Source organism: Haliotis rufescens, unplaced genomic scaffold (assembly GCF_023055435.1).
Source record: "Haliotis rufescens isolate VD_foot unplaced genomic scaffold, xgHalRufe1.0.p SCAF_22, whole genome shotgun sequence".
Taxonomy (NCBI): Eukaryota; Metazoa; Mollusca; class Gastropoda; order Lepetellida; family Haliotidae; genus Haliotis; species Haliotis rufescens.
Genome location: NW_025963913.1, coordinates 2,001,343 through 2,028,957, shown reverse-complemented (window position 1 = coordinate 2,028,957; position 27,615 = coordinate 2,001,343). Strand labels below are relative to the sequence as shown.

Genomic DNA, 27,615 nt, shown 5'->3' with positions numbered 1-27,615 from the left:
CGAGACTGTTTGTTTCGCAAAGCGCCATTTTTGTTACTTGAACAGCGAGTATTCTTTCGATTCAAACAACAGTCTCGTAGATTTCAAGAATATTTATTTTGAAGTAGATAATGTATAAAATCATATCTCAAATGTATGATTATTTTACATGAAATATATTTTGCTATTTTTGTATATATTTTTTACGATTTTGCAAACACGGAACTTTTAATTCGCGATTACAGAGGCTGGTGAAACGTCCCTACGTGTTAGGTAGGGAGAATTTACGTTTCAAAGTTACATTTGTATCACTGTACACGATTCCCCCAAATTGCACGTGGATATTGCAAACAGTTCTGCATTACACAATTCAAAACAATGCGTTTTGACACGCCGAATCCTGTCCATTAACATAAAAGAGCATTTTGTTGGTAAAAATGTTACAACCTAACACAGTTTCTGAAAAATAATTGAAATAAACCTTTTCCATATCACCTTTGCATTTACGTTTTTGGAAAGCATACACTATCAAGGTCACACATGTCATTCACAGATTCAAACAGACATTCATCGATTGAGTTTACAAAATTCACAATAAACTGGTAACATTCACTTTCTTCTGGAGACACATTTAGTCCACGAAAGAGATGATGATAAAGAAAACTAGACAACATCAGGAATTATTAAACACTGTAAAACCAAAACAGGTGTCGACATAGAAATTGACTGAAGCACGAGTAACTTATCAATAAATTACAACCAGGAAAGTAGTTCGTCATACTCTGACCTCAATTCATCACCATGGAGTAGCCAATCATAACCACTAGTGTGTAAGAAACTGCCAATTCCACGTCACATACGCACCACACACACATACACGGCGTGAAGCATCAGGGCTATTGTTTTTTCACACCAAACTGTGCCTAATTCCAGACATCATGTGTCTGGGTATACCTTCAGACAACAGCAAACTCTGCAACTCTCAAGTGACCCAAGAGAAGACATTACTAACATATGCAAGTTTCTGAAAACGTGTTTATACCGTGACAAGCCGTCAGGCGTCATTGAGAGAAGCCGCGAATAGCTGGAATATTGCTGATGCGGTTTAAAGCAACATTTACTCACTCACTCATCGACTTCCGCCTCACGTACAGTTGTCCTCAGATAGCTGTACTCTGCTTCATGGTCGGACAATTTGATCTGTGGATTATGGATGATGATGCCCTGTGTCATCAGCTCCTCCTATAGATCCTCGATGGTTCTGAGGACAAGTAATATCAGCAGAGGTTGTGTTGTGAATTATAATATAATCTAGGGAGGGGTAACAAATGATTGATCAACCACAGTTTGAATGAAATTGTGCAAATACAGGTAATGTAAGCTCAAGGTAAACAATGGTGGGGTTAGAAATTTCAATTCGTCGTACCTGCCTCAGTCTCAGGCGTCGATGTTGAGCAGTCAGTACCATTCCTCGGAAAGGACGATACGCTCGGATTCCAGCAGCACGAAGTCGTCACAGTACTGAACATTGGCTAATGGGATGTCCCAACGCTGTTGCTGCCGTCACCGTCGCCGTTACGAATCTGTTTCGCAGGTGAATGAGCCGTATCTGACCGTTTTCCAGGGGTGTTGTTACTCGGGGTCGTCCGGTTCTTGGCCTGTCCTGTGTCCTCCCTGTCTGTCTACCGTTGAATCAGCCTGGCTACTGTGGTGTACAACCAAACCTTATGGCAATTTGGACCTGTGTTGCCCCCTTTTCGGCCATACCGATGGCTCTCTCTCTCTCTCTCTCTGTGCTCCTGTGACAGTCGTGGCATTTCTTTTGTGTGCTTTCATCACGTGTGGTTATACCCCGCAGACGAACGCATTTATACAGCTAAAATGCGCGTGGTAGTTTATGCCATAGGCGGGAAACCTGTTTCACTATTTTTTTTGTCACCGCACGAGCGCCGTCAAAGGTAGCGCCGTCGGGTGAGGTGTTTGGTACCTGTTCCTGGGCAGTCATATTTCCAACACCCACTTTCCACTAGTTATCGCTGTTTTTAGGAAAATTACAAATTGCCAACCTATACTTTCTTTTGCAGCTTAGTGTACTAATAATAAGTATGTCGGTAGAAGCCTCAGTGGAATCCCTATATAAATTTTTACCCGTGACGAACAGGTCTGGTTGTTAAAGAAATATAGTGATAGCTAAATAGACAGATTTTTTATTCATGCACCGATTGTCTTTAAATGTAATATCCAGTTATGTATGACTGTTTAATAATCTTATACCAACTTTGACTGGAGTAAGTCCAATAGTTTTTCAGATATTGAAGTAAACGTCGGTACCTTAAATTAACTTCCAGACTATTTTTTGTTTGTACAAACGCGATACATGTCGTTATGTGATGATAATGCAGGGAGGTTACTGACGTGTGCACCGGATATTGGAGGCGTATAGTTCTTCCCAGTTGTCAAGCTCAATCTCTATATCATCAAGGAAGTGACACCGCGCCTGAATAATTGTGATAACACGACCATCCTGTTTTTTATGTCGAAGTTGTACCATTCTATTATCAGTCAAATCAAGAGGTCTGCATGTTGCCATCTCTGTTCCGTTATGTTCTAAAAGATCCGTCTTTCTCAGAAACGTTTAAATGGATACACACTGCAGGTCGATGTGATTAGCGGTTTCTGAATGTGCAGTTACTGCAATTGATGATCGTCGTCCTAGTTGGAATTCCGTGGAAATCAGTCGTCAGTACTGGTCCCCCAAAATAATACCTATTTGGAGGTTATCACGCGAGCGTGTTATCAGTTGGCTTGTATCATGTCTTTTGAACGTTTGATTGTTTCTTAAGCGTAATGTATTATGAATATTAACATTGTAATAAACGAGCCTTGGCGAGCTAAATACATATATTATGTCTATTTGGTTGTTTGTTGTTAAACGCCGCACTCAGCAATATTCCAGCTATGTGACGGCGGTCTGTAAATAATCAAGTCTGGACCAGACAATCCTGTGATTGACATCATGAGCATCGATCTAGGCCATTGGGATACGATGACATGCATCAACCAAGTTAGTCGCCTCGCTACAAGTATGGGTTGCGAGAGACTAGTCTAGCCCAGATCCTCACGGACGTGGCCTCCTGCTGTTTTCCCGCATCATGCCACGACGGCGTAGATCGATGCTCATGCTTTCAGTCACTCCTTTGTCTGGTCCATAGTCGCCTTTTACGGAAAGCATGGGTTGCTGGAGACCTATTCTACCCCGGATCTTCACGGGTGATTATGTGTTTTCCCAATACAGGATATTTATCATCCCCAAACTCACAAACGTTGTAACCTCTTTATCATATAATGTTAGTCATAAATTCAATCGTCACACAGGGTCTCTGAACACATTTTCCTTGATTGTGCGATTAACTTATTGCATCATAAGGTCAGTGCTTAGTCAGTCGGACAGTGACAACAGAGCGCCAGGCAGAGAAACAAGGAGTACCATCTTTTAACGTCATTTTGGTATGACGCGGCCGAGGATCGAACCCCCGACCTTCCGCTCTCCTGGCAGACGCTCTACCACTAGACCACGGAAACGGTCTCATATTATGGAATATCCATTGCATGTGATCAATAAGGTGTCATTTATGTCATTTATGATTCCTTTATTCCTATCAAAACGCATAAAACTACAGTGGCGCCAAATTTTAACCTGACTAAAAGTAGATAATATGATAGTTAAATGCCGATGCAATCCATGTGATGACGGAATAATTTATGCGTCAGAAAGGAAAAGACAAAAGTGGTTTTATAGAAAAAAATATTTACTTTGCTTAGTCAAAGGTCAGCACCTCACCACCCAGTATTCAGTATTTCATATGTGTACGGAATCATGAAATATACATATTGATACCAAGTATAAGAGAAAAAAGATTAATGTTGATGACAAACATCCTAATATATGCAAGAACATTTATGTCTGTAAAACTCACCAAAATACAGCCTGTAGTTTTTCACGTGCCTTACACAGAAGCGGCACACACGTGTGCAAAGTCTCATTTCTGATTCTGACACTTTCAAAGAAGGTCGATTAATCTCTGTGAACCATTATTTATGTCAATGTTATTGATTCTGCTTATCACACAGCTGTTATTAACCTGATTCAATTCAGTTCTTTGAAAGGCATTTAGAAGGGATACACATAAGGAAGAGAATATATGGATGTCAACTTCTTTATTAGGAGAAACACAACATTTAGGAGTATATGCTTACTCCTTCATCAGGTGAAAAGGATCCTCCTGATGAAGGAGTAAGCATATACTCCGAAACGTTGTGTTCCTCATAATAAAGAAGTTGACATCCATATATTCTCTTCCCTTTGATTCCATTCAGTGTTTGTGCAGTAGCCAATACGTTCAATGTTTCACGGTTTGTGGTCAGCAGACAAGGCACCAAACAATGTTGACGATCGACCTCGTTCAGGGCGTCACAGGTCAACGAAAAGAGAAAAGGATCGACTGATCCGAAACCAGGCTCAACGAAATCGAGCTTAAACGGCGAATCGAACAGCTGGAGTACGAGTTCCGGATCACGGGTTAGACGAGAAGTCGTGCAGCTCTTCTCCATGCTCGAGGGCCAGTGTTGTTCCGCCCCTTGCAAATCGTCATATTGCCAACATACGTCAATGGTGTACACAACTGCTGTCATCGTCGCTGATCATGTGTCATGTTTTCACCTTCTCCCGATTCACTTTGCCCTTCCTTGACAGGCGTGGTCGTGTCTGGCTACGTCGAAATGAACGTCAAGCCAATGTCAGCCTGAGACCTCATGACAGATTTGGCGGTGGATCGGTTATGATTTTGAGTGGCATCACTATGACTGAGCGAACCCTACTCCATATTGTACAAGGAAGGGTCACTGCAAAGAAGTATCGGGACAACGAACTGACACCCTTCGTTGTCCCGTTTGCAAGGCTTGTGGGTCGATCGTTCGTCTTTCAGGAAGACAACATCCGTGCTCATCATGCATGAATCGTCCATACTCACCTCCAGCAGATTGAACAATGTCTATAGAATGCTATGGCCAGCAATGAGCCCAGCCCCTTCCCTTCCCCCACTGAACACGTCTAGGACATGACAGGGAGGCGAGTGCGGCATAGGCCGCCGACCACGCAGAAAGAAGAAAGCCATTTTTTGCCATTAATAAAAACTTAAAATGAGCTTCTAAAGCTCTTGGTATGTCTCCTAATTACTAAAGCCCTTGGTATGTCTCCTATTTAACAAGTCGAAAAATGACGGGACGGGATAAGTGGTGAAAGTAGGGTTGCGTTAGGTTACCGATCTGACATCCTTCGTCGCCGAAATCATTATCTTCGAACAATCAAGTAGAAACGTGAAGAAGGATATGAGCCTGTTTTCCTAGATGAGACGTGGGTAAATGTCTCTCACACAGCCAGCAGTCAGTGGGTACCAAGTGGGGACTGTAAGGAGTCTGGCATATCGCAGTATGCAGGACCCAAACAGCAAGGCCCCGACGTCTAATAGCCTTAAAGGAGATATGATGACGTGGCTGCAATGGATGAATATAATCTTTCCTTCCAGGGCTACAGAAACACAACTCTATGAATTCATCAAATCTGACAAACCTGAGCCCGTGTATATGGGTAACAATTACATCAAATGTCAATGTCACGCCGTCTTACGACTCCCCTCTTACCAGTGCGATCTGACACCAATAGAGTTGATATGGGGTATCGTCAAATGTGAAACTGGACAATTGAACGTTAACACAACGTTTCAATTGCGGGATGTTGAAAAGCTAGGAATCCCGTGATCGGGGGAAAACAGTGGAGACATGTCAGCGTTGCGTTACCAAAGTCGTCAACGAGACAGAGTCAAGGTACTGGTCACGTGATGAACTTCAGCAAACAACAGTCCCACCAATAGCTGTGACCATCAGCAGTGACACAAGCAATTCCGACGACGAGGGCTGTGACACGAGCGAGTCATATTGCCATTAAATTATCATGGGACATCCTCTGCTGTCATCCTCTGAACCGTTGTGTATATAATTTAGCGTTATATCTCATACATGAACAGTGTTACATTTAATAATTATTTAAGCATCCAGTCAATAAAGTTTTTTGAAATTTGTTTTTGCTTTCAAATGTTGAGAGAAATAGCTGCGAAAAGCTGTGTTGTAGAACTTCTTTGATAGGCATTTAGAAGTTGGAGTACTAAGTAAGGATAGTAGTGGATGTACTTGTTCTCAAGGTTGTTGAGTCGGTTTATGATTGAGATTGCCCCGTCTCCATGAAGACTTCAAAATCAGAAAACTTCAAGAACCCATCAACATCAAAAGACTCCAACCTTGACCAAGGCTATAACATACACCCGGCGTACCATAAACTCATCAAAGATCCCAATCAGCCATAATCCTGTTGTTTATATTACTGGCTTCACCCTTTTGTTTATGTTACTGACTTCGCCGATAATTGTCTTTACTACCCTTTTGTGTACATAACAGGTTTCTCCACTCCAGGCTGTGCTGTGATGTACACCACACAATCAACAGAGAGAACAATGCTGTCCACGGATCTGTAGTTGTCTGGCAGGCTGTGCTGTGATATACACCACACAATCAACAGAGAGAACAATGCTGTCCACGGATCTGTAGGTGTCTTGCAGACAGTGGTGTGATATACACCACACAATCAACAGAGAGAACAATGCTGTCCACGGATCTGTAGGTGTCTGGAAGGCTGTGCAGTGATATACATCACACAATCAACAGAGAGAACAATGTTGTCCACGGATCTGTAGGTGTATGGCAGGCTGTGCAGTGATATACATCACACAATCAACAGAGAGAACAATACTGTCCACGGATCTGTAGGTGTGTGGCAGGCTGTGCAGTGATATACACCACACAATCAACAGAGAGAACAATGCTGTCCACGGATCTGCAGGTGTCTGGCAGGCTGTGCTGTGATATACACAACACAATCAACAGAGAGAACAATGCTGTCCACGGATCTGTAGGTGTCTGGCAGACAGTGGTGTGATATACACCACACAATCAACAGAGAGAACAATGCTGTCCACGGATCTGTAGGTGTCTGGCAGGATGTGCAGTGATATACATCACACAATCAACAGAGAGAACAATGTTGTCCACGGATCTGTAGGTGTATGGCAGGCTGTGCAGTGATATACATCACACAATCAGCAGAGTGAACAATGTTGTACACGGATCTGTAGGTGTATGGCAGGCTGTGCAGTGATATACATTACACAATCAACAGAGAGAACAATACTGTCCACGGATCTGTAGGTGTGTGGCAGGCTGTGCAGTGATATACACCACACAATCAACAGAGAGAACAATGCTGTCCACGGATCTGCAGGTGTCTGGCAGGCTGTGCTGTGATATACACAACACAATCAACAGAGAGAACAATGCTGTCCACGGATCTGTAGGTGTCTTGCAGGCTGTGCTGTACACCACACAATCAACAGAGAGAACAATGCTGTCCACGGATCTGTAGGTGTCTTGCAGGCTGTGCTGTGATATACACAACACAATCAACAGAGAGAACAATGCTGTCCACGGATCTGTAGGTGTCTTGCAGGCTGTGCTGTGATGTACACCACACAATCAACAGAGAGAACAATGCTGTCCACGGATCTGTAGGTGTCTGGCAGACAGTGCTGTGATATACACAACACATGGTTGGATATAAAACACATTCGGCATGAATATAACAGCACAATAAGATTAGGCAGGTTACAGTGTATATAGCAGGTAAACTATGTTTAACATTTGTGCTCGGGATTGAATCAGCACTTGAGAGTGAAAGCACATACACACATACACCACTCTACATGTACATTTATTTTAAATGTAATAATAAGATGATGTATGATATGTAACTGTGTGTTGATAGTTCGCATCCGGTTGAAGGGTGTCGGGATGCTGCATACTCCTTCCTTGTTGTCAGTTTCAATTTTGTTTAACTGCGCACTATTCCAACAGAGAAACATCTAGGAGGGGTAAGCCGTCCTTTATAAACTGGTCTTTGATATGTGGTAAAGTTTTAAAGATAGTCTTACAGGTGAGTGCTAATTACCTTCCTTGACAAATGCAAATCTTTCAGTGTAATGTAAAACGTCAACACCAGAGAAAAAACAGTCTCGATTTTCCTGTAAAACAGATTCCAATGGGCGTAAAACGCAAAGTAGCGGTGACAAATATACAACGGGGTCGCCTGTGACCATCGTTTTGCCATGTAATGTTCGTTTTCGTGACAGGTTTCGACAGGTTTCAACTAACTAGAACATAAACGTGTAAACACGGTGTTTATCTCTATATATATAGCTGCTTGTGAGATCGCTGTCATTGGTAACTGTTGGTTCGGGAAACACACAGTCACCTTTTCGAGAGCATCTAGTATCACCACGATTTGATAGTGATTCAAAACACATGCTTATGGCGTAGCCGAAATCGTACACTGGACATTGCCTTTTGCATATCTTGCTTATGATTAAAGAAAGGGTTTTGTCGCTTTTATTTAAATAGGTTTTGAATGAACATTTTCATTCTTGCCTGCTTGAAATCGTAAAAGGCTCGTCATAGACTTCGCGGGTTAACCCTTGTTACATTAAATGTTGAAGTGACAGATACTTTTTATTTTTACATTTAGGGTTATCACCATGAAATAATACTTATCAGACATTAATGAAACTTTGCAGATTTTGCAAACTGGCCACTTAAAGAAAACCTGTAAATGAACACAAGGTTGTCGTTGTTGAGAGGTTTTGGGAATATGAAAGGTGCAATGCACTTACACAAGTTCCATGGCTCTAGCTACTATGTGTGATTTCTGAGGAAACGCGCAAAGTTGATGGAAGAATATATTCTTTTACGAATAATTACGAGAAAACGAGCATATGAAAAATATTAAAATAGAAAAAAAATACTCAAAGTTTGTCGCAGTGAAAAAGCTAACATCAATGGCTTTCGTTATTCGAAAGTCATCCCCACAACGTATGTCACATATTACTTGGCGATATTTTGAAGTTTGAAGTTTCCCAACACTCGTCCCAATATTTCTTTGGGTAGTAGTTTTTGGATATTACAGTTGAAGGGATAGTTGTCGGCATGGGTATTTCAGATATGTACTCTATGTACTTTTCGGTGTACAGAAATGTACCCTAACCAAAATCAGAATACAGAATACACAACAGTACCCAAAGGAAGGGCGAGTCCATATTCTTCAAATCCAAGGAACCAGTTTAGCATACTACCGAATGGATTTTTTAAAGGGAGCATTTGATACCAAAAAGTACCTAGTAAACATATATGTAGTGCCCGTGCCGACAACGACCCTGTCAGCAATACTCTCACTTTTATTTAATATCAAATTTATGTAACGAGTGAAATGATTTTCAGTTTGCCCGAGGTTTATTTTATTTATTACCATATACTATGGGGAACAGGGTGAACACATTTGCTCAAATGTGAGCAGGCTGGTTTTATGTGAACTCAGCAGGAAGGATTTCCACGATCCCGTCAGGCAGTGGGTCATTGACAGCTGGTGATTATTGTTACAAGATGGCTCTAGCTGGGCCAGCACACGCATCATTTACAGAAGCATTGGAAAAAAAATACATTGAATACAACGAAAGCTTACTTATAAGCATAGGGGTTATACATTTTATCATTTATCTATCCTCTGTAACTATTTCAAAATAATACAGATTTAATGATACAAATTTATTAAAAGAAACTAAATTTAAATTTGTGCATGTTGTAATATCCTACAGACAAAATTGTATTGATAATGCCAATGTTAGAAATAATCTCCATAAACTCCCTTCCTCTTGCCTAGGCAAGTCTTGATCAAACTAACCAAGTCTAGTTTGCTTGATTCCACATTTGAAAACAGCTGAAGAGGAAAGGTTCCTTCGAAGAAAAAAATAAATTTTTAAAGACATGTTTTCATTGACTAAGTGTTAGCATATAGGTCCATCTCAGGTGATAAAAAGCCCCAGCTAAGCAAAGTATTACAGCATAAACGACAAATCCCAAACTCCAAATATAAAACACCCTGACAATGAAAATTAACACAAAATATACAAGTTTAAGAGCACTCCGTTCAATCCTCACCAGTCCATTGCACATCGTCCGAATTGGTTTGCGATTATCCAAACACAAGCAAAACCTTCACAAATCAGTGATATTCCCAATTTGCAAGTGCCATGGGAGGGTACATGCCTCAGAGTATTTTCCATAACTGTTCCATAAACTTCATTTTCAACAGCAGTAAGGATAAATTTCATACTCATGCTCCCGTTCGACGCGAAATGCACCTCTTTACAAACTTATGTGAAGTCGATGATTGATTAGAATAAATTTTAAAGGTGTTCGGGCAACTAGGCCCATTTACAGCTTGCCCATAATAAAGGTTTGCTAAGTACCTAGATATTTTATAAAGTATCAATACTTCCACACGTGACGTCATATATATAAAAGTCTGGAAGTTAATTTAAGGTACCGACGTTTACTACAATATCTGAAAACTATTGGACCTACACCAGTCAAAGTTGGTATGAGATTATTAAACAGTCTATTTAGCTATCACTATATTTCTTTAACAACCAGACCTGTTCGTCACGGGTGGGACGAGCATTCATTGTAACAGCCATCTGCATAATGCTACCCCTGCGTCACAGGGCCATATGACACAGTTGAACCAATCAACTCAACTCGAAAGGTTGCACGGGAATCACGCACGCACGAATACGGTGTTAGTATTAGATTTCATGATGTCTCAGCGCAAGCATCTTACTGCTGATGCGAAAGGTTTCGTTGCTAAAATATTTTAATACTTTAAGGCTGAAAGTGAAAGACGTTCGCCCTTCTTTGACATTTCAAAGTACATGAAAAGAACAATTCATGCGTTACAGCTTCCCAAACAAACCGTAGTTAAGATTTTGAACTCTCATAAGAACACATGCTCCCCTGCACATCCCTTAGGGGGCATCTCAAAACAGGATAGGAAATTAAAGTTAGATTCCTTTGATAAGAAAGTTGTCAGGGACGTGATTCGGCGGTTAACATGAGAAAATGAATTTATTTCAACACGAAAACTAAAACAAATTCTCCTTAAAGAGCATGGACCATTTGTAAACTCCTTTCCAAATTTGGATATCAGTACAAAAAGACGAAAGGGTCGAAACTAGCAATGTGTGAACGACAAGATATCATTCGTTTGCGTATCAATTATTTGCGCACTATTAAAATGAAACGAGAAGAAGGCTATGAGCCTGTCTATTTGGACGAAACCTGGGTTAACGCCTGCCACACAGCGGCTAACCAATGGTCTCACCCATATACCAGAGAGCCACAGCACAAGATCCCCCCTGGTAAAGGGGAGCGCCTGATTGTCCTCCATGCAGGCTCCGACAGAGGTTTCCTCCCTGGTTGTGATCTACTGTTCAGATCCAGATCTACAGATGGCAGAGACTACCATACCGAGATGAATAGTCAGGTTTTCACTGCGTATATTGAGGGGCAGCGCTGCCTGATAAATCCTTGGTGGTTATGGACAATGCTCCCTATCACAGTTGTCGAGATTCTATTAACCGTTGTCCAACCTCAAATTCCACCAAAGGTGAGATATATCAGTGGTTGGACAACAACCGCATTGCACGGCCCACGAAAGCCAAAAAAAACTGACTACTACCAACTGGTTCTTCAGAACAAACCCCCGCCCTCTTATTTGATTGACAACATGTTGAGAGAACACGGTCACGTAGTGCTTAGACTTCCTCCTTACCATACTGACTTGAAACCCATCGAACTAATCTGGGGTGATTTGAAAAATATGGTCATACGGCAAAATAAGACCTTCAAGCTTGCCGACGTCAAGCTGATTGTCTTGAAAGGGATGGGAGAAATTACAGATGTACGTTGGGCAAACTGTGTCCAGATGTTATCAAAGTTGAGGAAGAGTATTGGAAACAAGACTGTATCCGACCAGATACTGTCCAGCCTGTTGTTGTTCATTTAGGTGACAGCACAGACTCCGAATCTGACGACAAGGGCATTTCGTGGGACCAAGAATAGTGCAATACATATAATATAATATGTAATAGCCCGAATTACCACGGATATGAATTCTCACATATTCGTACATATTCTTAATCATTTGTTAAGAATCTTAAATATATCTTCATTGATTCCCAAACATTCTTGTATTTCGTGGGATTCGTGAGAGAAAAAATTGTTTGTCAAAGAATTTCTAGGAATCGTCTACCAATTTCAGGTTCGTGCTTTGTAGTACATGTCGTAATTGGATCTTGGCCACTTTGTGCAATTCTTGGCTCAGAATTTGATTCTCTTTCACCTGAAAGTCTCGAATCATCTACGAAAATATTAAAATATTTTCTTCGAAACCATAAAGTAATGATTTGTCTAAATGAATAATTATGTATGATATATTTCACCTGATAACATGATGCATGAAATATAATAATGTGGCAAGGAATGATACATTTAAGTCAATAACACTGACCTAAAAAAGAATGCAAAAATAATTGGATAAATATTATTAAATAACTGCTTGAGACGCCCAACGCTAACACCGTATTCGTGTTAACCCAGGTTTCGTCCAAATAGACAGGCTCATAGCCTTCTTCTCGTTTCATTTTAATAGTGCGCAAATAATTGATACGCAAACGAATGATATCTTGTCGTTCACACATTGCTAGTTTCGACCCTTTCGTCTTTTTGTACTGATATCCAAATTTGGAAAGGAGTTTACAAATGGTCCATGCTCTTTAAGGAGAATTTGTTTTAGTTTTCGTGTTGAAATAAATTCATTTTCTCATGTTAACCGCCGAATCACGTCCCTGACAACTTTCTTATCAAAGGAATCTAACTTTAATTTCCTATCCTGTTTTGAGATGCCCCCTAAGGGATGTGCAGGGGAGCATGTGTTCTTATGAGAGTTCAAAATCTTAACTACGGTTTGTTTGGGAAGCTGTAACGCATGAATTGTTCTTTTCATGTACTTTGAAATGTCAAAGAAGGGCGAACGTCTTTCACTTTCAGCCTTAAAGTATTAAAATATTTTAGCAACGAAACCTTTCGCATCAGCAGTAAGATGCTTGCGCTGAGACATCATGAAATCTAATACTAACACCGTATTCGTGCGTGCGTGATTCCCGTGCAACCTTTCGAGTTGAGTTGATTGGTTCAACTGTGTCATATGGCCCTGTGACGCGGGGGTAGCATTATGCAGATGGCTGTTACAATGAATGCTCGTCCCACCCGTGACGAACAGGTCTGGTTGTTGATGAAATATAGTGATAGCTAAATAGACAGATTTTTTATTCATGCACCGATTGTCTTTAAATGTAATATCCAGTTATGTATGACTGTTTAATAATCTCATACCAACTTTGACTGGAGTAGGTCCAATAGTTTTTCAGATATTGTAGTAAACGTCCGTACCTTAAATTAACTTGTCATGTTTATATTTTTGTTGACTTTTCTGTTACCTACTTTTAAGATAAGCTCAATCCCAAATAGTGTTAACAATTTGTTCAGAGAATAAAATTATGTTGATGTTGACATATTTTCAGTTTATGTTGCATATATTCAAAGAACTATTTTCCTTTGCGTAACAGAGTATGAGTGGGGAAACATGTGACCGAGAGCCGGTAGATACCGACAAAATAACATTGTTGGAATGTTCTTCCGCGAAACCAGAGAACTTCAAAGTAAGCAATCATTGTTACGATATTATTCGGCGAGACCAGTAAACTACAGAGTATAGTAAACTACAGAAATAGTAAGAACTGAACGTCAGTTTGGATGGGTTCATTTAAGTGTTAATAATTATCAAACTTTTATTTGGAATAATCTAAAGATATAATAATGAAAGTAATATCATAATTTAAATGATATTACTAATCCTAAACTGAAGCAGACCTCTACACTGTACAATCAATGAAGAAATCTCTGAGCATATTATTTTTTTAGCAGACTGACATATCATTATCACTATTGTGCAACCAATTCAGGAAACAGTCGAGTACATCAAGTACAGCACTATATCTTCTTGGGAAACTAAACACAAGCAAAAGAAAATACACACTTGTCACCACTTCCAGTGGAGGGACAATTGTCATGTTTATCACCTGAAAGATGAGGATAAATTTTCATGTTTTTAATTTCATAGAAGTTAGATCAACAGTTGAAGTGACGGTTTTGAAGATAGGAAATGAAAGTTTTCAATCGAGCTCCCATCATCCAATACTACATCGTGGAATTCAAAGTCTACAATCTTGGTGTTTTCGTTTGGTAATAAGCTTTTACAGTTCAAAGGCAGGTCTAATTGCATTAGTTTCACACATACATTAGACCGGCCGTCTGCACTAGCATTAATGTGATGACAAATTTTTATGATTTACAGTATTCGTGAAGAATATTTCATCAGCCAATACTACTTCATGGAATTCCCCGGGAAGTCTACAATCTTGGTGTTTTCGTTTGCTAATTATATAATTAGCTTTTACAGTTCAAAGCCAAGACTAATTGCATTAATTTCATTACATATTTTAACCAGCCGTCTGAACTAGCATTAATGTGGTGATAAATATCATGATTAACAGTATTCGTGAAGAATATTTCATGTAGGATCAATCCAATGGGGAACTAAGGCTGAGGCAGTTCTAGGCGAATTCTGCGATTCAGCAATCGCAAAACGATTTGCAGAAAATGTTACCAACTGATAAACTGATATGATGTCTGATTGAATGGTCGTATTCGAGTTTTAACAATGCAGTGCCGGCTTATAACCTCATAACTGCTTATTTAACAGAATAAATTTATCGTAATTCGGCATTAATTTCGCTCGATGAACAAATACCCTGTCTGAGCACAAGTACGTAATAGACGAAACAGATGTGCACATGCAACGGACAGTCTGCTTCTAACATTACATTTAGAGGTCACCGTGTGTATCTGCTAAATATGTCATCACAGTCAAGGCTGACTTGCCAGTACACATATATACTGTCGGACAATTCCACGGGCACTTTATCGGTTGTTCCAATGGATATCTACGGCTCGTTTATTCGTCTTATTTAGCCCAGTAGAAACCACGCTAAAGCTGTCATACGTCGCCAGCCTTACTGTCTTTCTCGCTGCATGGCCAGCGATTATACTGGCTGAAAACGAAGATGTATCAAAGACAATGCGATGTAGTTTATCGTACAAGTAACATACAGGACATTCGTTTATTCAGTATCTTCTTGGTTTTGATGTGATATGATTGAATGAAACCATGCATAGTGATAATGCACTGCTCGACAGCCTGATTCCTGACTTAACATGTTTCGCCTCTCTGGCAAGATTTCTACAGAGAAGGGGGCGTTGTCCCGGGGAAAGCTGCCGTATACATTCGTCGCTGCTTCTCACACAGGTTTATGAGAATACATGAGGATTGGAAAAATTGTGTATTTTTTCATGTCTCGCCGTTTGCTTCCAACACGACTCCGTTCATGATGGCAATTGTTTTGTTTACGATCCACCCGAGAAATCCCCGCTGTACGGCTTTCGTGATAATAACGGTATACATGTAGGTATGTGGCTCTCGCATAGCAGTTATTGAATCTGTAAATGTGTCTGAAATAGAACTTATGCAATTTGGTGACACGGTGAGTGAGTGAGTTAATATTAAACGTCACATCGGCAATATTTCAGCCATATAGTGATCTGGGAAAGTTTATGGGACTTATGGGTATTTGAATAGAAATTACGTGCATTTCTATTTTCAATCGCTAATAACATGCCTATTTGGCCTGCTCGTTCCCGACATTTTATTGGTTGTTCAATTTTAGTTTCATTTAAAACTTGAAATGCCTGACGTTTGTAAGGTTTACTGTAATAATGAGAGGCAGACAGCTCCTACTTGCCGATTTATCACAAGCGGAATGCAACTCGACCTCCATGTAGTTCCGGCCTGAATAGGCCACTGCGCTCATTTTCTGTGAAAAGATATTGTTGATCAAATTCGGTATGTAAGAGAGGTAATCGCATAATGGTAAAAAAACAAGGTGTAACATGCAAAACAGGAAATGAGTGAGTGAGTGAGTTGGGTTTAACGCCGCTTTTAACATTATTCCAGTTATATCACGGCGTGTCAGCTTAATGTGGGAGGAAAGCCCAAAGTGACGCAGGTCTCAGACGTTTACCACTTCGGTGACACCCACGAGCACGGGTATGGTGCTGACAAACCTAGAAACGTAATCGGGGCGAACCGGGATTCGAACCCACAATCATAGGTTCCTGGCGTGCCAAAGGGACGCAACTCTGCACAGCGAATCGCGGCGCCTTAGACGACTGGGCCACTCGTGCCCCCCTGGTGACACGGATTGGGTGTAAGGAAGTCTTTATTGTCTGGTAGTGACCTACTTCAACTTGGTGACATCTATAAAAAAGACGCGAAGCAAGTGCAACACAGGACAGTGAAGCAAACAAGTTCGCAATGTACCTACAAGAATTATGTATCTTTTCGTAAGTGCATATTAAAGGCCGTAATCCAGGGTCTTTCATACTAATAAACTGTACAAGCTTGGTTGATTATGTCATTGGATCTTCTGAGTCTGTTGCTGTGATGGATTTAATAGTTGAATCCCAAGAAAATCTGATCAACTTCAGACACATGTACATTTCAGAGTGTAATTTAAAGAGCTATTTGGAATCATGTAAAAAGGGATTTCGTAAAGTTTGTGTTATTAAACAGCAGCAATATAAGGAGAATATTATTGAAGATCTTAAAGCGTGTATTTCTGATACGGATAGTAAAATAGTTTGTCGTAAAATTAAATCTGTATTACGTTGTAGTGGTAACCAGTTGTCTATATCGTTTGATGTTTGGTATGGTTAATTTAAAACGCTCTTAAATCCTGAAAGGGTTTTTCAGCAATCTTCTTTTGATGTCAATCAGAAATCATGATCTAGGACTTGATGAATGTGTTGATTGTAATAATTCAAGATTATTATCAGACCCTATTACCCAACCTAAAATTTTGAAAGCTGCCAATGCCGTGATAGGTACGAAATCCACAGGTTAAGATGGTATCCCTCCAAAAAGTATTAACAAATCTACTGTGATATCACTATATATTGAAATGTTATTTAATGCTGTCCTTGACACTGGAGTTTTTTCCTGACAGCTGGAATATATGAATAATTCTACCATTGTATTAACATTGAAATAGACAAGACCCGAATAATTACCGTGGTATCTCTCTGTTTAATACTTTGCGGAAGTTTTAAACATCTATTTTGGAGGGTAGAATAAGAACTTGGGTGGAAGGAAATATGCTCATCCATGAATAGCAGGCTAGAGTCTGGAATAAATATTCTACAATAGATTACATTTTACCTTACAGTCCCTTTGCCCAAAGTATTTAAAGTAACAGAAACAACGTTTCTTTGTTGCATTTAATGATTTTCGTAAGGCTTTTGATTTAGTATGAAGACAAAAATTATTATGTGTTTTGCATAAGAAAGGTATTTGTGGGAAGATATTTAATTTTCTTGAGAATATGTATTCTAAGATTTAGGGCTTGTGTAAAAAGGTGGGATGGTAGAACTGAGATATTTGACACATCATCAGGAATCCGTCAAGGATGCATGTTGAGTCCAGGTTTGTTTTTTCATAAACGAATTATCCATATAGTTTCGGAGTTTAAGCGAAGTGGATTAAGAGGCATATTGGTGCTTGAGGAACAGGAGGAAACTTTGATACTTTATTTACCGCGGTCGAGGCTCTGGTATATGATTCAGTAATTGGTGTACAAAGGAAATTTGATTTTCTGAATGTCTTCTGTCTGAAATGGGGACTTGAGGTGAATATGAATAAATCTAACATAATTGTTTTTTTTAAACAGTGGCTACTTACACAGGTTAGAAAAGTTGTTTTATTGAGGAGTTATATTATTATTATTAATATCTAGATAATATTTTCACATCCAGATTAGTGTGTTCAAGAGCTTGTGAAACCCTATCCATTCAAGCCGGAAAGGCAAGCATTCCTATTCATAGATATTTTAGCAGTTATCAAAATTTACCTTTCCATGCTGTTCAAACAATATTTGATACAAAGATATTACAGAAATCTTGGTATTCACTTTTAGGGAGAGGGAGGCTTTAGAAAGGTGCAGAGTGATTTCCTTAAGAGGTGTATAGGTTTTCTTATGAGTTCCCCATTATAAGTCAAACAGCACCACAGTGACTTTATTGTTGTACCTACCATAGTAGTGATAAATCTGTGCAGCTTATGTGATTAACAAAAATTGACTTATTTAAACACTGTGTCCTTAAATCTGACAAGGAAAATACCAATATGATTATCGGGAAGTGTCTTTACATGACATGTGTCAATAAACTTGTGTTTTGGTGCAGCATTAGGTATATCAGCCCACTGTAAATGCTTTGTACTTTGGGCCATGATGCCTGCAATACAAAAATACATTTGTCAGTTGTCACATCCAGACTTATACTCTGTGTTTAAAGTTTATTAAAAATATTGCACATGAACACGAAACGTTTACTGGACGCAGAGCTCTGCTCCAGTAGGCATTCACGGCGACCGTCAGTACAGCTTTACATGCCCCACATCGGATGTCGTTACAATTGGCACACGTTCATTCAGCGAAATAGATAACCAGCTGCATACACGCATATTTAAAATATAAAGATATTTTTTCTGCTGAAGTGCTTCAGCGTTTGGTGATAAAATTAATAATTACAATTACTTTAGATTGTTTAAATTTGTTTTGTTTCATTTCCAGCGTTAACAAAATCGATGTTCTTGTGATCGAAATATGAACGTATGTAACGAAAGTAGTCCTGTAAAGGTCAGGATTCACAATCAGCCAATTAAGTATCTAGAATAACTGAAAAGTGATGTGTACACACTGTGCAAGTTTAGGAAATGTGTGCACCGATATCTTTTACCTCTGGATTGAACATATAGAGAATCTCACCCTAGTGTCTTTTGATATGAAATATATCAACACGAGTTGCTAAAAGTGGAAACATTCCGAGGCTTACCGAGGATTTTTGCCACTTTTATCAGCGAGTGTTGATATATTTGATATCAAAAGACACGAGGGTGAGATTTTATTTATCATCCAACAACATTCTTTCAACTTTTTCAATTTGTAGACAGTAATTAGCTGTGTCCTTAGTGTAATAAGTATTGCTAACAGCTTCAGTAGCAGAGCCATGAGTGATGTCATTTGATTGTGGCGTCATGGTACCCAGTGACATCACAATGGTCTGCAAAGCATTGTAGCGATACGCTTGATCTAATCCAAGCGATATCTCCTATGGGAGCCAGTTTTGGATGATAAATTTTCATGACAGTATGTACAATCAAATGAATGTAGTTAAAACAAATATTTCTGCATCTGTCACATATGCATTCTGTTACTGATGTACAAAATATGACTAGTTTAGCAACAATGCGGCGCCATCTTATTATGTTCTGTCTTTTAGGTACCCACTTGAACCACGATGGGATGCTACTTGGCCATGTTGTGTACAGTGCTTTCTGTTGCGGTTGTAATAGGTATATAAAAGTGCATAAGTAACTTTAACATGGATTTTACAGGATAATATATCCAACTGTTTAGCTCGATCAAAGTTCATAACAAACAGCTTTAACAACAGGTATTCCACTCCCTGTTGGTTGACCGTTCAGTATTACAGTATAAAGAATGAACATGTTTTATACTGATTTGATATAAACACATTTGGAGTTGAAATGATTCGTCATAAAAAAGGTTCATAATATGTTCATAAGTAACTCTCAAATGGTTACAACATATAAAATTAAACCATTCTCCTCGTACCCGTCATGAAAGGCAAAGTGAAGGTATTCTCTTCTGTCCACAATCGAACAGATGCTGGTTGTCACTGTAACACTACTACTGCCTGCGTCGTGTTCCCCTCCACTCCCTGTAGCCAGACCGGCAATCCAGACAGGTGCCAGGAAGGGTGGTTTGGTCCGTACTGTCAGAAACGTGAGTGTGTTATTTTCAATAAGTAGGTTTTCAGTTTTACAAACCTTTACACATACTATGTTGGTTTGATTTGTAAAGGAAACTCGACCTCTGGTCGATGTAGGATACCACAGTTTTGTATAAAACATCGAAATGCTTCTTCCATGACAAACGATGTAAATAACCCTTTAGAGCAGGCCATATATATTCGTATTTTTGTGGAAATGTGTCTGTATACAGGAAAGCAATATACATTCGGATTAATAATTAATTTCGAAATGAAATATTTTTTATATTTCCATAACCTCGAGCTTTGTTTGACCTCATTTATCCCATCAATGATACTTCCCTGATTGTTGATTTTACAGAAAATGTTGCCTTGAGAAGGTCTTCCACACAGAGTTCAACATATATGGAACGTTCAAAGAGGACAAATAACCTGAGCCATAGTTTCACAGCAGACTATGGAGTAGATGGCAGAACTGCCAATTCGCTCTATGATAAACCACTGTCCTGTACACATACAGCCGCTGGAGATCAACACCATACTTGGACTGTGTACCTGCACACCTCCAGCACAGACCGGATACAACACATCAGACTCTATCTACGCAGGAATCGTGAGTACAATGTGCACATATACAGTTTGTGTACAAGGCAAGTGTACAGTATGTCATAAAATTTAAAGTAATATGCATTTACAATTCTAAATGCGGTACAAATGTTTGTAAGACACATATTTCTCCAACTGATCAAAGAACGGAGCATTCATGAATGTTAAGATACATTCTTCATTTAAAGTATGAACCGGTTTTAGTTGTGAAAAAGGGAAATCGGTTTGTAATCAGTTTTTATAACCGACTGGGTTATGCTTTGTCATTATTGCACAAGGATGAATTATAGTGCGTATGTTTGTTTCAGACACTTATTATAGGAATAATCAAACCATGACGTCATGATTAAGTAACCTAAGTGAACTGGGGAAGGTGAACAAAGTTATAAGCACTTCCTTTATATGTCCCCCAACCATTATAGGAAAATAAAATTCATTCTTAATTTGATTTGAAGTCAACCAACAAACAGTTTTGGGAAGAAACAACAACACCGATATAATACTTGCCCCTTGTTCCGCGCTGTGATTAACTGGATATGCGAATGTAGCTAACAACGTCGGTCGCCAAATCAATCACCATAAACACACATAACTCTACAGTTAAAACTTTACACATTTCACATTCATTCTGTACAGATAGCCGCAGAAATAACGGAATGGAGGTGCTTGTGGGTAGCCAGATGTGCTACAACTGGTCATCAACTGAACATCCTCCTCCTATAGCTAACGTCACCTGCCGTCAGCCGCTGGCAGGAAACAACGTCACTATACGGGTGCCAGCTGCGTCCGATATATACCTTACTTTGTGTGAGGTGCAAATATTCGGTAAGTACTCCATATTTGAACTGATGATTACTAGTATTCATATAATTGCGTAACTTGCGGTATACCATCGGTTTTGACGTTAGTTTAGGATATTATATACGCGTAGAGATTTGCGTTGTTTTTTTCACGTTGATAGTTATTCCTAAACAGCAAAAGCATGTCTGTATTTGATGATGATAGATATCCAGCAGATTAAGTCAGTGACATCTCACAGGTGTTTGTACCAGGTGTGAGAATATATATACCAAATAAAAAATTCACAATCCTAAAATCTTAACATTTTGACCAGTTATCATTGTGGGCCCTTATTGTGTATTTAAACAGTAATGGCCTGTTGTAACCGTGGCCTAACAGATACCAATGATGTAACCTACATTGGGTTAGCAAGCGGTCCCTTCAAGACAAGGTATAACAACCACACAAAATCATTCAGAATTGAGAAATATGAAAAAGAGACAGAACTCTCCAAACACATTTGGAAGTTAAAAAGAAACAAAACCAATTACAAAATCAAATGGGACATAATCAAGAAATCAAACACCAACAAAAGAGACTCAGGGATTTGCAATCTATGCGTGGAAGAGAAGCTCGAGATTCTCATGAAAGCTCTTCAGTGTAGCTGACAATGACATATAATGATGTCATACTTATGCGGAGTATATCGAAATTACCAGCTGTCCTGATTTGACATTTAGGCCGATTGTCGGAGGACCGAACAGCCCGACTCAGCGCCTAAGCAATCTCGTCGATATCATTTTAAAACCATTAACAAAGCATGTACCGAGTTTTGTAAGAGACGATGTAGACTTTCTTTCCCACCTGCCCGATGCCGTACCTATTGATGCGACTCTAGCCACCTTTGATGTGAACAGTTTATTTACCAACATACCCCATGATCAGGGATTGGAAGCAGTTCAATTTTGGCTGAGAAAACATCCTGAGGCTATCGACACTGAATTTTCTAAAGTTTCATCGTGGAATCTTTAAGATTAGTCTTAGAAAATAATACCTTCTGTTTCAACGGAAAATTATATCATAAAAGAAAGGGAACGGCCATGGGCACGAAAGTCGCTCCAACATACGCTACACTTGTGATGGGTTATATAGAGGATATTCTTTACAGGAAGGTACACGATTCCATGTCAGAATCCATTGCCAAACATGTGCGCAAAACTTGGAAGCGATTCTTGGACGACTGCTTTTTAGTTTGGCTCTCAACTCGTGAAAATTTAGACATTTTTCTGGATATTATTAATAAGCTCCACCCTCCATCAGTTTTACTATGGAGTCTAGCGAGAGCGAAATTCCATTTCTGGACGTCCTTGTAGTTAAGGAAGATACTAAATTGAAAACAGATATCTACTACAAACCAACGGACACCCATCAATACTTACAATTCGGTTCATGTCACCCCAGGCATACACGAACTAACATTCCTTATTCACTTGCGCGGAGAGTATGTACCATCGTGTCGGAAACGGATAAAAGAGATTTTAGATTGAAAGAATTGATGGGGTATCTCAGGAAGCTAGGATATCCGCTTCGCGTCATAAATGACGCAATAGAAAAGTCGTTAAAAATTCCAAGACATACTCTCCTGAAACCTAATGAAAAATCTGTGGGCGATCAAATTATACCGTTTGTGTCCACCTTCAATCCTAATAACTGTGATATCATGCCAGTCATAAGGGACAACCTCCCAATTCTACAGATAAAGCGATAAAATGAAACAAGGACTGAATACATTTAAAATTATAAAAAGTACCAGGCAACCAAAAAATCTCAAGCAAATTCTTTGTCCATCCAAATATTCTTGTACAGAGAGTGTACCATGTGTAAGTAGATGTAACACACCAAGATGCGGCACGTGTAGCATCATAAGTGAAGGTACTACTTTCCTTTTTGCAAATGGTAAGGGTTTCAATGTGAAAGCCGACATGAACTGCCGCAGCAAAGATGTGGTGTATGTTATGAGATGTTCGGGATGCGGCGAAAACTACATCGGTGAAACCGGCATGGAATTAAAAGATAGAGTCACTGTACACAAACAGCAGATTAGAGACCCTAATGTTCGATGCTTAGGTGTCAGCAAACACATTGATGATTGCGGAAACGGGAAATTTACTATTTTTCCGTTTTATAAATTGTATACAAGTAACAAGCAGCTGAGACTGGAAAAAGACAAATGTTTATCCAGTTGATGAAACCCAAATTGAACTCTAGAATGTATTAATAGATTTGTCATTTCAATCGTTAATGTTGCACTGTTACTTACTGTTACAAATACTGTATATTTAATTCAAATGTCTCCCTACAATTGTTAAATTACTTGGTGTCGTCGCTGGAGTGTGTAAATACATTATGACATCACAGTTGTAATTTATGACGTCATCATAAGTATGACATCATTATATGTCATTGTCAGTTACACTGAAGAGCTGTCATGAGACAGCGAAAGTACTATGTATGAAACTAATATAAAGAAGATGATGGACTAACGTGGACTTTATTATTTTATTATATATTACATGTACACCGAGTGAACATTTACCTCATTTTTGTATATATATATATGTAACAGTATATTTATATTCGTTTCACTTTGTGATGCGTTTATATCGATTTTGAAATTGGTTTCTGTAACCTTTCATCGATTTAGTTTGCAGTGACGGCTGGTTTGGTACCGATTGTGATAAGCAGTGTCAGTGTCTTAAGAAAACAAAAGTCTGTGACAAGATCACAGGACAGTGTCTTGGTGGCTGTGCTCCCGGGAAAACTGGCATTGATTGTCAGACACGTGAGGAATGAGTTTTCAGTGTATATGTGAAAAATGACAAATTTTATGTCTAAGTTTCAACATGTTAAATGCAGATACTTTGTTCAATGATTTGAATTATCATTGGGTGAAAAGGGAGTTCATATGAAATTGACATGCAGCGAAATTTTGTTGGAAAACATGTTGGGAATGTTTGAAAAACGTCATTTCTTGATCCATAGGGCATTTGTCATGGAACGTGGTGATCAAAGATGTAGTTACATATCTATCTTCAGAAGTTCAGCGTAATGTGTCAAAAATGAAAACAAAAGTAAAAAAAGTATTATTGAGGAAACAATACGTAAAATGCTGGACCTCCTCATTGATAACATCTTTGCAAAATCGGGGAGAAAAACATTCTCGCAAGAAGTCCCAATTTTGATCAATACATAAAGAATGAGAGCGACAAAACAATCGCCGAAAGACTCTATGGCAAGAGGTGTGACAAGGTGAACATGTTAAAATCGCTATACAATGTTATAAATGGACAGTGTGTATGATTCGATATTTAAGATACATGTGTCAGATTGTTAGAGTACACTTCTTGCGTTAGAATATATCCTGGCCCACCTTTCCAACGCATTACTTATGTGCCTAAGCATTCCCATGCTCTTGATTTACAAAATGTCGATGATGCAATATTTAATATTATTATGATGATATATATGACTACCTAATACACGCTACTTCTTGAATTTGAATTCGAGAGTATTATCCGAAGTAATGAAGTAAAGTACGACAGAGCTACCATGACACAGAAGAATGCTTCTTTCTGACTGGTCAAAATGAAATGACACCCCAAAATAAACAAGATTCTTCAAACAAGCCCGTTACTTGTGATTACATCGACAATCGATAGCTTATATATCGTTTTACTCCCGCTATACCCGCACGTAATTGTAGATGTACCATGCAACTGTTGTTACAAGCATGAAGATCGTGTCAATGATGCATATTTCAAATAGAAAATAACAAGGACAGACATATTCTTTTTCATTTATTATTGACAGTTTCAGAAGTAAAAAAATTCCAGTTTCCATACTAGCACTCACGAAACATACATGTATATCAATGTTACATTATTTCCCGGCATTCCGGGAAGTCCCCATACATTGATGCATATAACAATGGCTGCCGACAACTTATTAGAACTATATATGTTCAATATCAGAAATTCATCGGATGGATTTTTCACTCGGTTGAACACTGAACAAGTACTTGTTTACAACGGCTAAACAAACATGATAATATCTATTTCAGAATACGCACTATTAAGTAAAACATACACTAACCAGTGTGTCACAAAAACATGCGATACAATTTCCAAGAAACGACACAGTTGACTCTAAGCAGTACAAGATATACAACATGTTGCGATGAAATAAAATATAATTTTTATCTATGGAGGGTTATTTTGTCAATTCTTTATAAAAAAAATGAAACGCGTTTGTTTTATTTTGAACGAGTCAAGAATATATATAATTAATCGTGAACGATGAGTTAATTGTTTCGTTTTCCACTACCCGTGACACCATGTCAGAATGTTAGAAAGATAGTTGACCTATGTACTCATGTGTATATACACCTTCCAAAAAAAAGTACCATTTTAAAGCGTTCTTGTCAGGGTAGAATAGACAGAAACCTACTATGTCTCATTAATTTGAGGTTGCGGAACTAGAGATGGAATACTTCTTATATTAATTTAGAGCTGAGTGCTTTAGCGTTTATCCCCTTAGTAATTATCTGATTTACATAAACACTGTTGTTTTGTGAAACAAAGTTAAAACTTTAACTGATCGCATAAAGTGGTGGACATGTATTTTGTCCACGTCAGGAGTAATGGACAATGTGCTAAAATGTGCCTGATATGATTGGATGATGCTCACAAACTGAAGATACTTTTTACCGGCATCTCTCATGCATTACCTAACCTTGCACCCGACAAGAGTTTGTACTCATTGCTAGGTGTTCATGTTACTGTCTACAGCATGCCCAGACGGACGTTATGGTGCCAATTGTGCGTCTCAGTGTGGCCATTGTCTGGACACTGCTGTCTGTGACAAGGTAACAGGGAAATGTCCTCGAGGATGCCTGTCTGGATGGTTACCAGATCTCTGTTCACAGGGTAAGTACTTTTTTCCAACCATTTCAACTACCTTCTGGTAAGTGAGTGAGCGAATATGGCCTCAGGCCGAACCTCTTCGTAATACAATTAGGAGCTTGTCAAGACGGCTCCTATGGTATCAACTGTTTCTCCCAGTGCGGAAGCTGCCTAAATAGAGATGTATGTGTCAAGACCACAGGGAAATGTCCAAGAGGATGTGCACCAGGGTGGACAACTGATACGTGCTTGAGTTGTGAGTATGTTTGTTTGTTTGTTTCTTTGTTGTTTAATGCCGCACTCAGCAATATTCCAGCTATATGACGGCGGTCTGTAAAATAATCATAGTTTATTTTCGATTTTCAAGGCCAAAGTAACCCTTTTTACTTTTAAAAGTTGCTTGGTTGAATTTGTCATGTCAGAAAACATATTATTAGACACTAAAATCATGACTATCGGACAATGTTAACTGTGTTTGTGAATTTCACCGACTGCCAAAAGTGCGTTGACCTTTCAACGTTTTTGGCCATAGCTACCCCATTTAAGGTCGGAAGTATGACTGGACGAGTAATTTGATATGCATATCGACACAATTTTGAACTTTGATCCCTGTGTGACCTTTGTTGACCCTTCCCCAAAATGCCCGGGATTTTCAACCGGGCAGCCCAAGTCAAAATTGTTCAGTATACATCAGGAAACTCAGAAACACTTTCAAACCTTTGTTTCCATGATTTGGTCACGGGACCTACAGGTTGGTCTTCTAGTAATTAGGCCGTGCTCCTTATCAGAAGAGTATTAAAGTAAATATTAATATGGACAGCTTGTGAAGATGGCTCCTGTGGTATCAACTGCTCCTCCCAATGCGGCAACTGCCTAAATGGAGACATATGTGCCAAGACCACAGGGTCATGTCCGAGAGGATGTGCACAAGGGTGGACTACTGATACGTGCTTGAGTTGTGAGTATATACAGGATTATTGTTCATTATGCAATACATTCATGTACCTGTACATGTTGTATGAAAAAAGTATTATATAATATAGTTACGTTTGTATAACAGACACTGTCTCCACATATTTTGTCCCCATCAGATTATATTTGCATTATAAAATGGTGATACAAGATCGCTCAGGCGAAGGATAAACTCCGCTGACAAGAATTACGGCAGGTTTTTGCGCTTCCGTCGCGCTCGCTTTTCGTACATTGACGA

General features: G+C 39.1%; 1 protein-coding gene and 1 long non-coding RNA gene across 2 annotated transcripts in view; both read left to right on the top strand.

Annotated features, from left to right (window-relative positions):
• LOC124122006 (multiple epidermal growth factor-like domains protein 10) overlaps positions 1-27,615 on the top strand; it is a 173,190-nt gene that overhangs the window by 22,260 nt on the left and 123,315 nt on the right. The window contains exons 10-12 of the mRNA XM_048401423.1: positions 26,292-26,429; positions 26,524-26,661; positions 27,226-27,363. Of these exons, the coding sequence (XP_048257380.1) occupies positions 26,292-26,429; positions 26,524-26,661; positions 27,226-27,363 (414 nt within the window). The remainder of the gene's footprint in view (positions 1-26,291; positions 26,430-26,523; positions 26,662-27,225; positions 27,364-27,615) is intronic.
• Positions 8,000-20,054, top strand: LOC125383206. Its single transcript, XR_007222698.1, has 3 exons — positions 8,000-8,077; positions 19,546-19,618; positions 19,953-20,054. It is a non-coding gene; the product is annotated as an uncharacterized LOC125383206 (long non-coding RNA).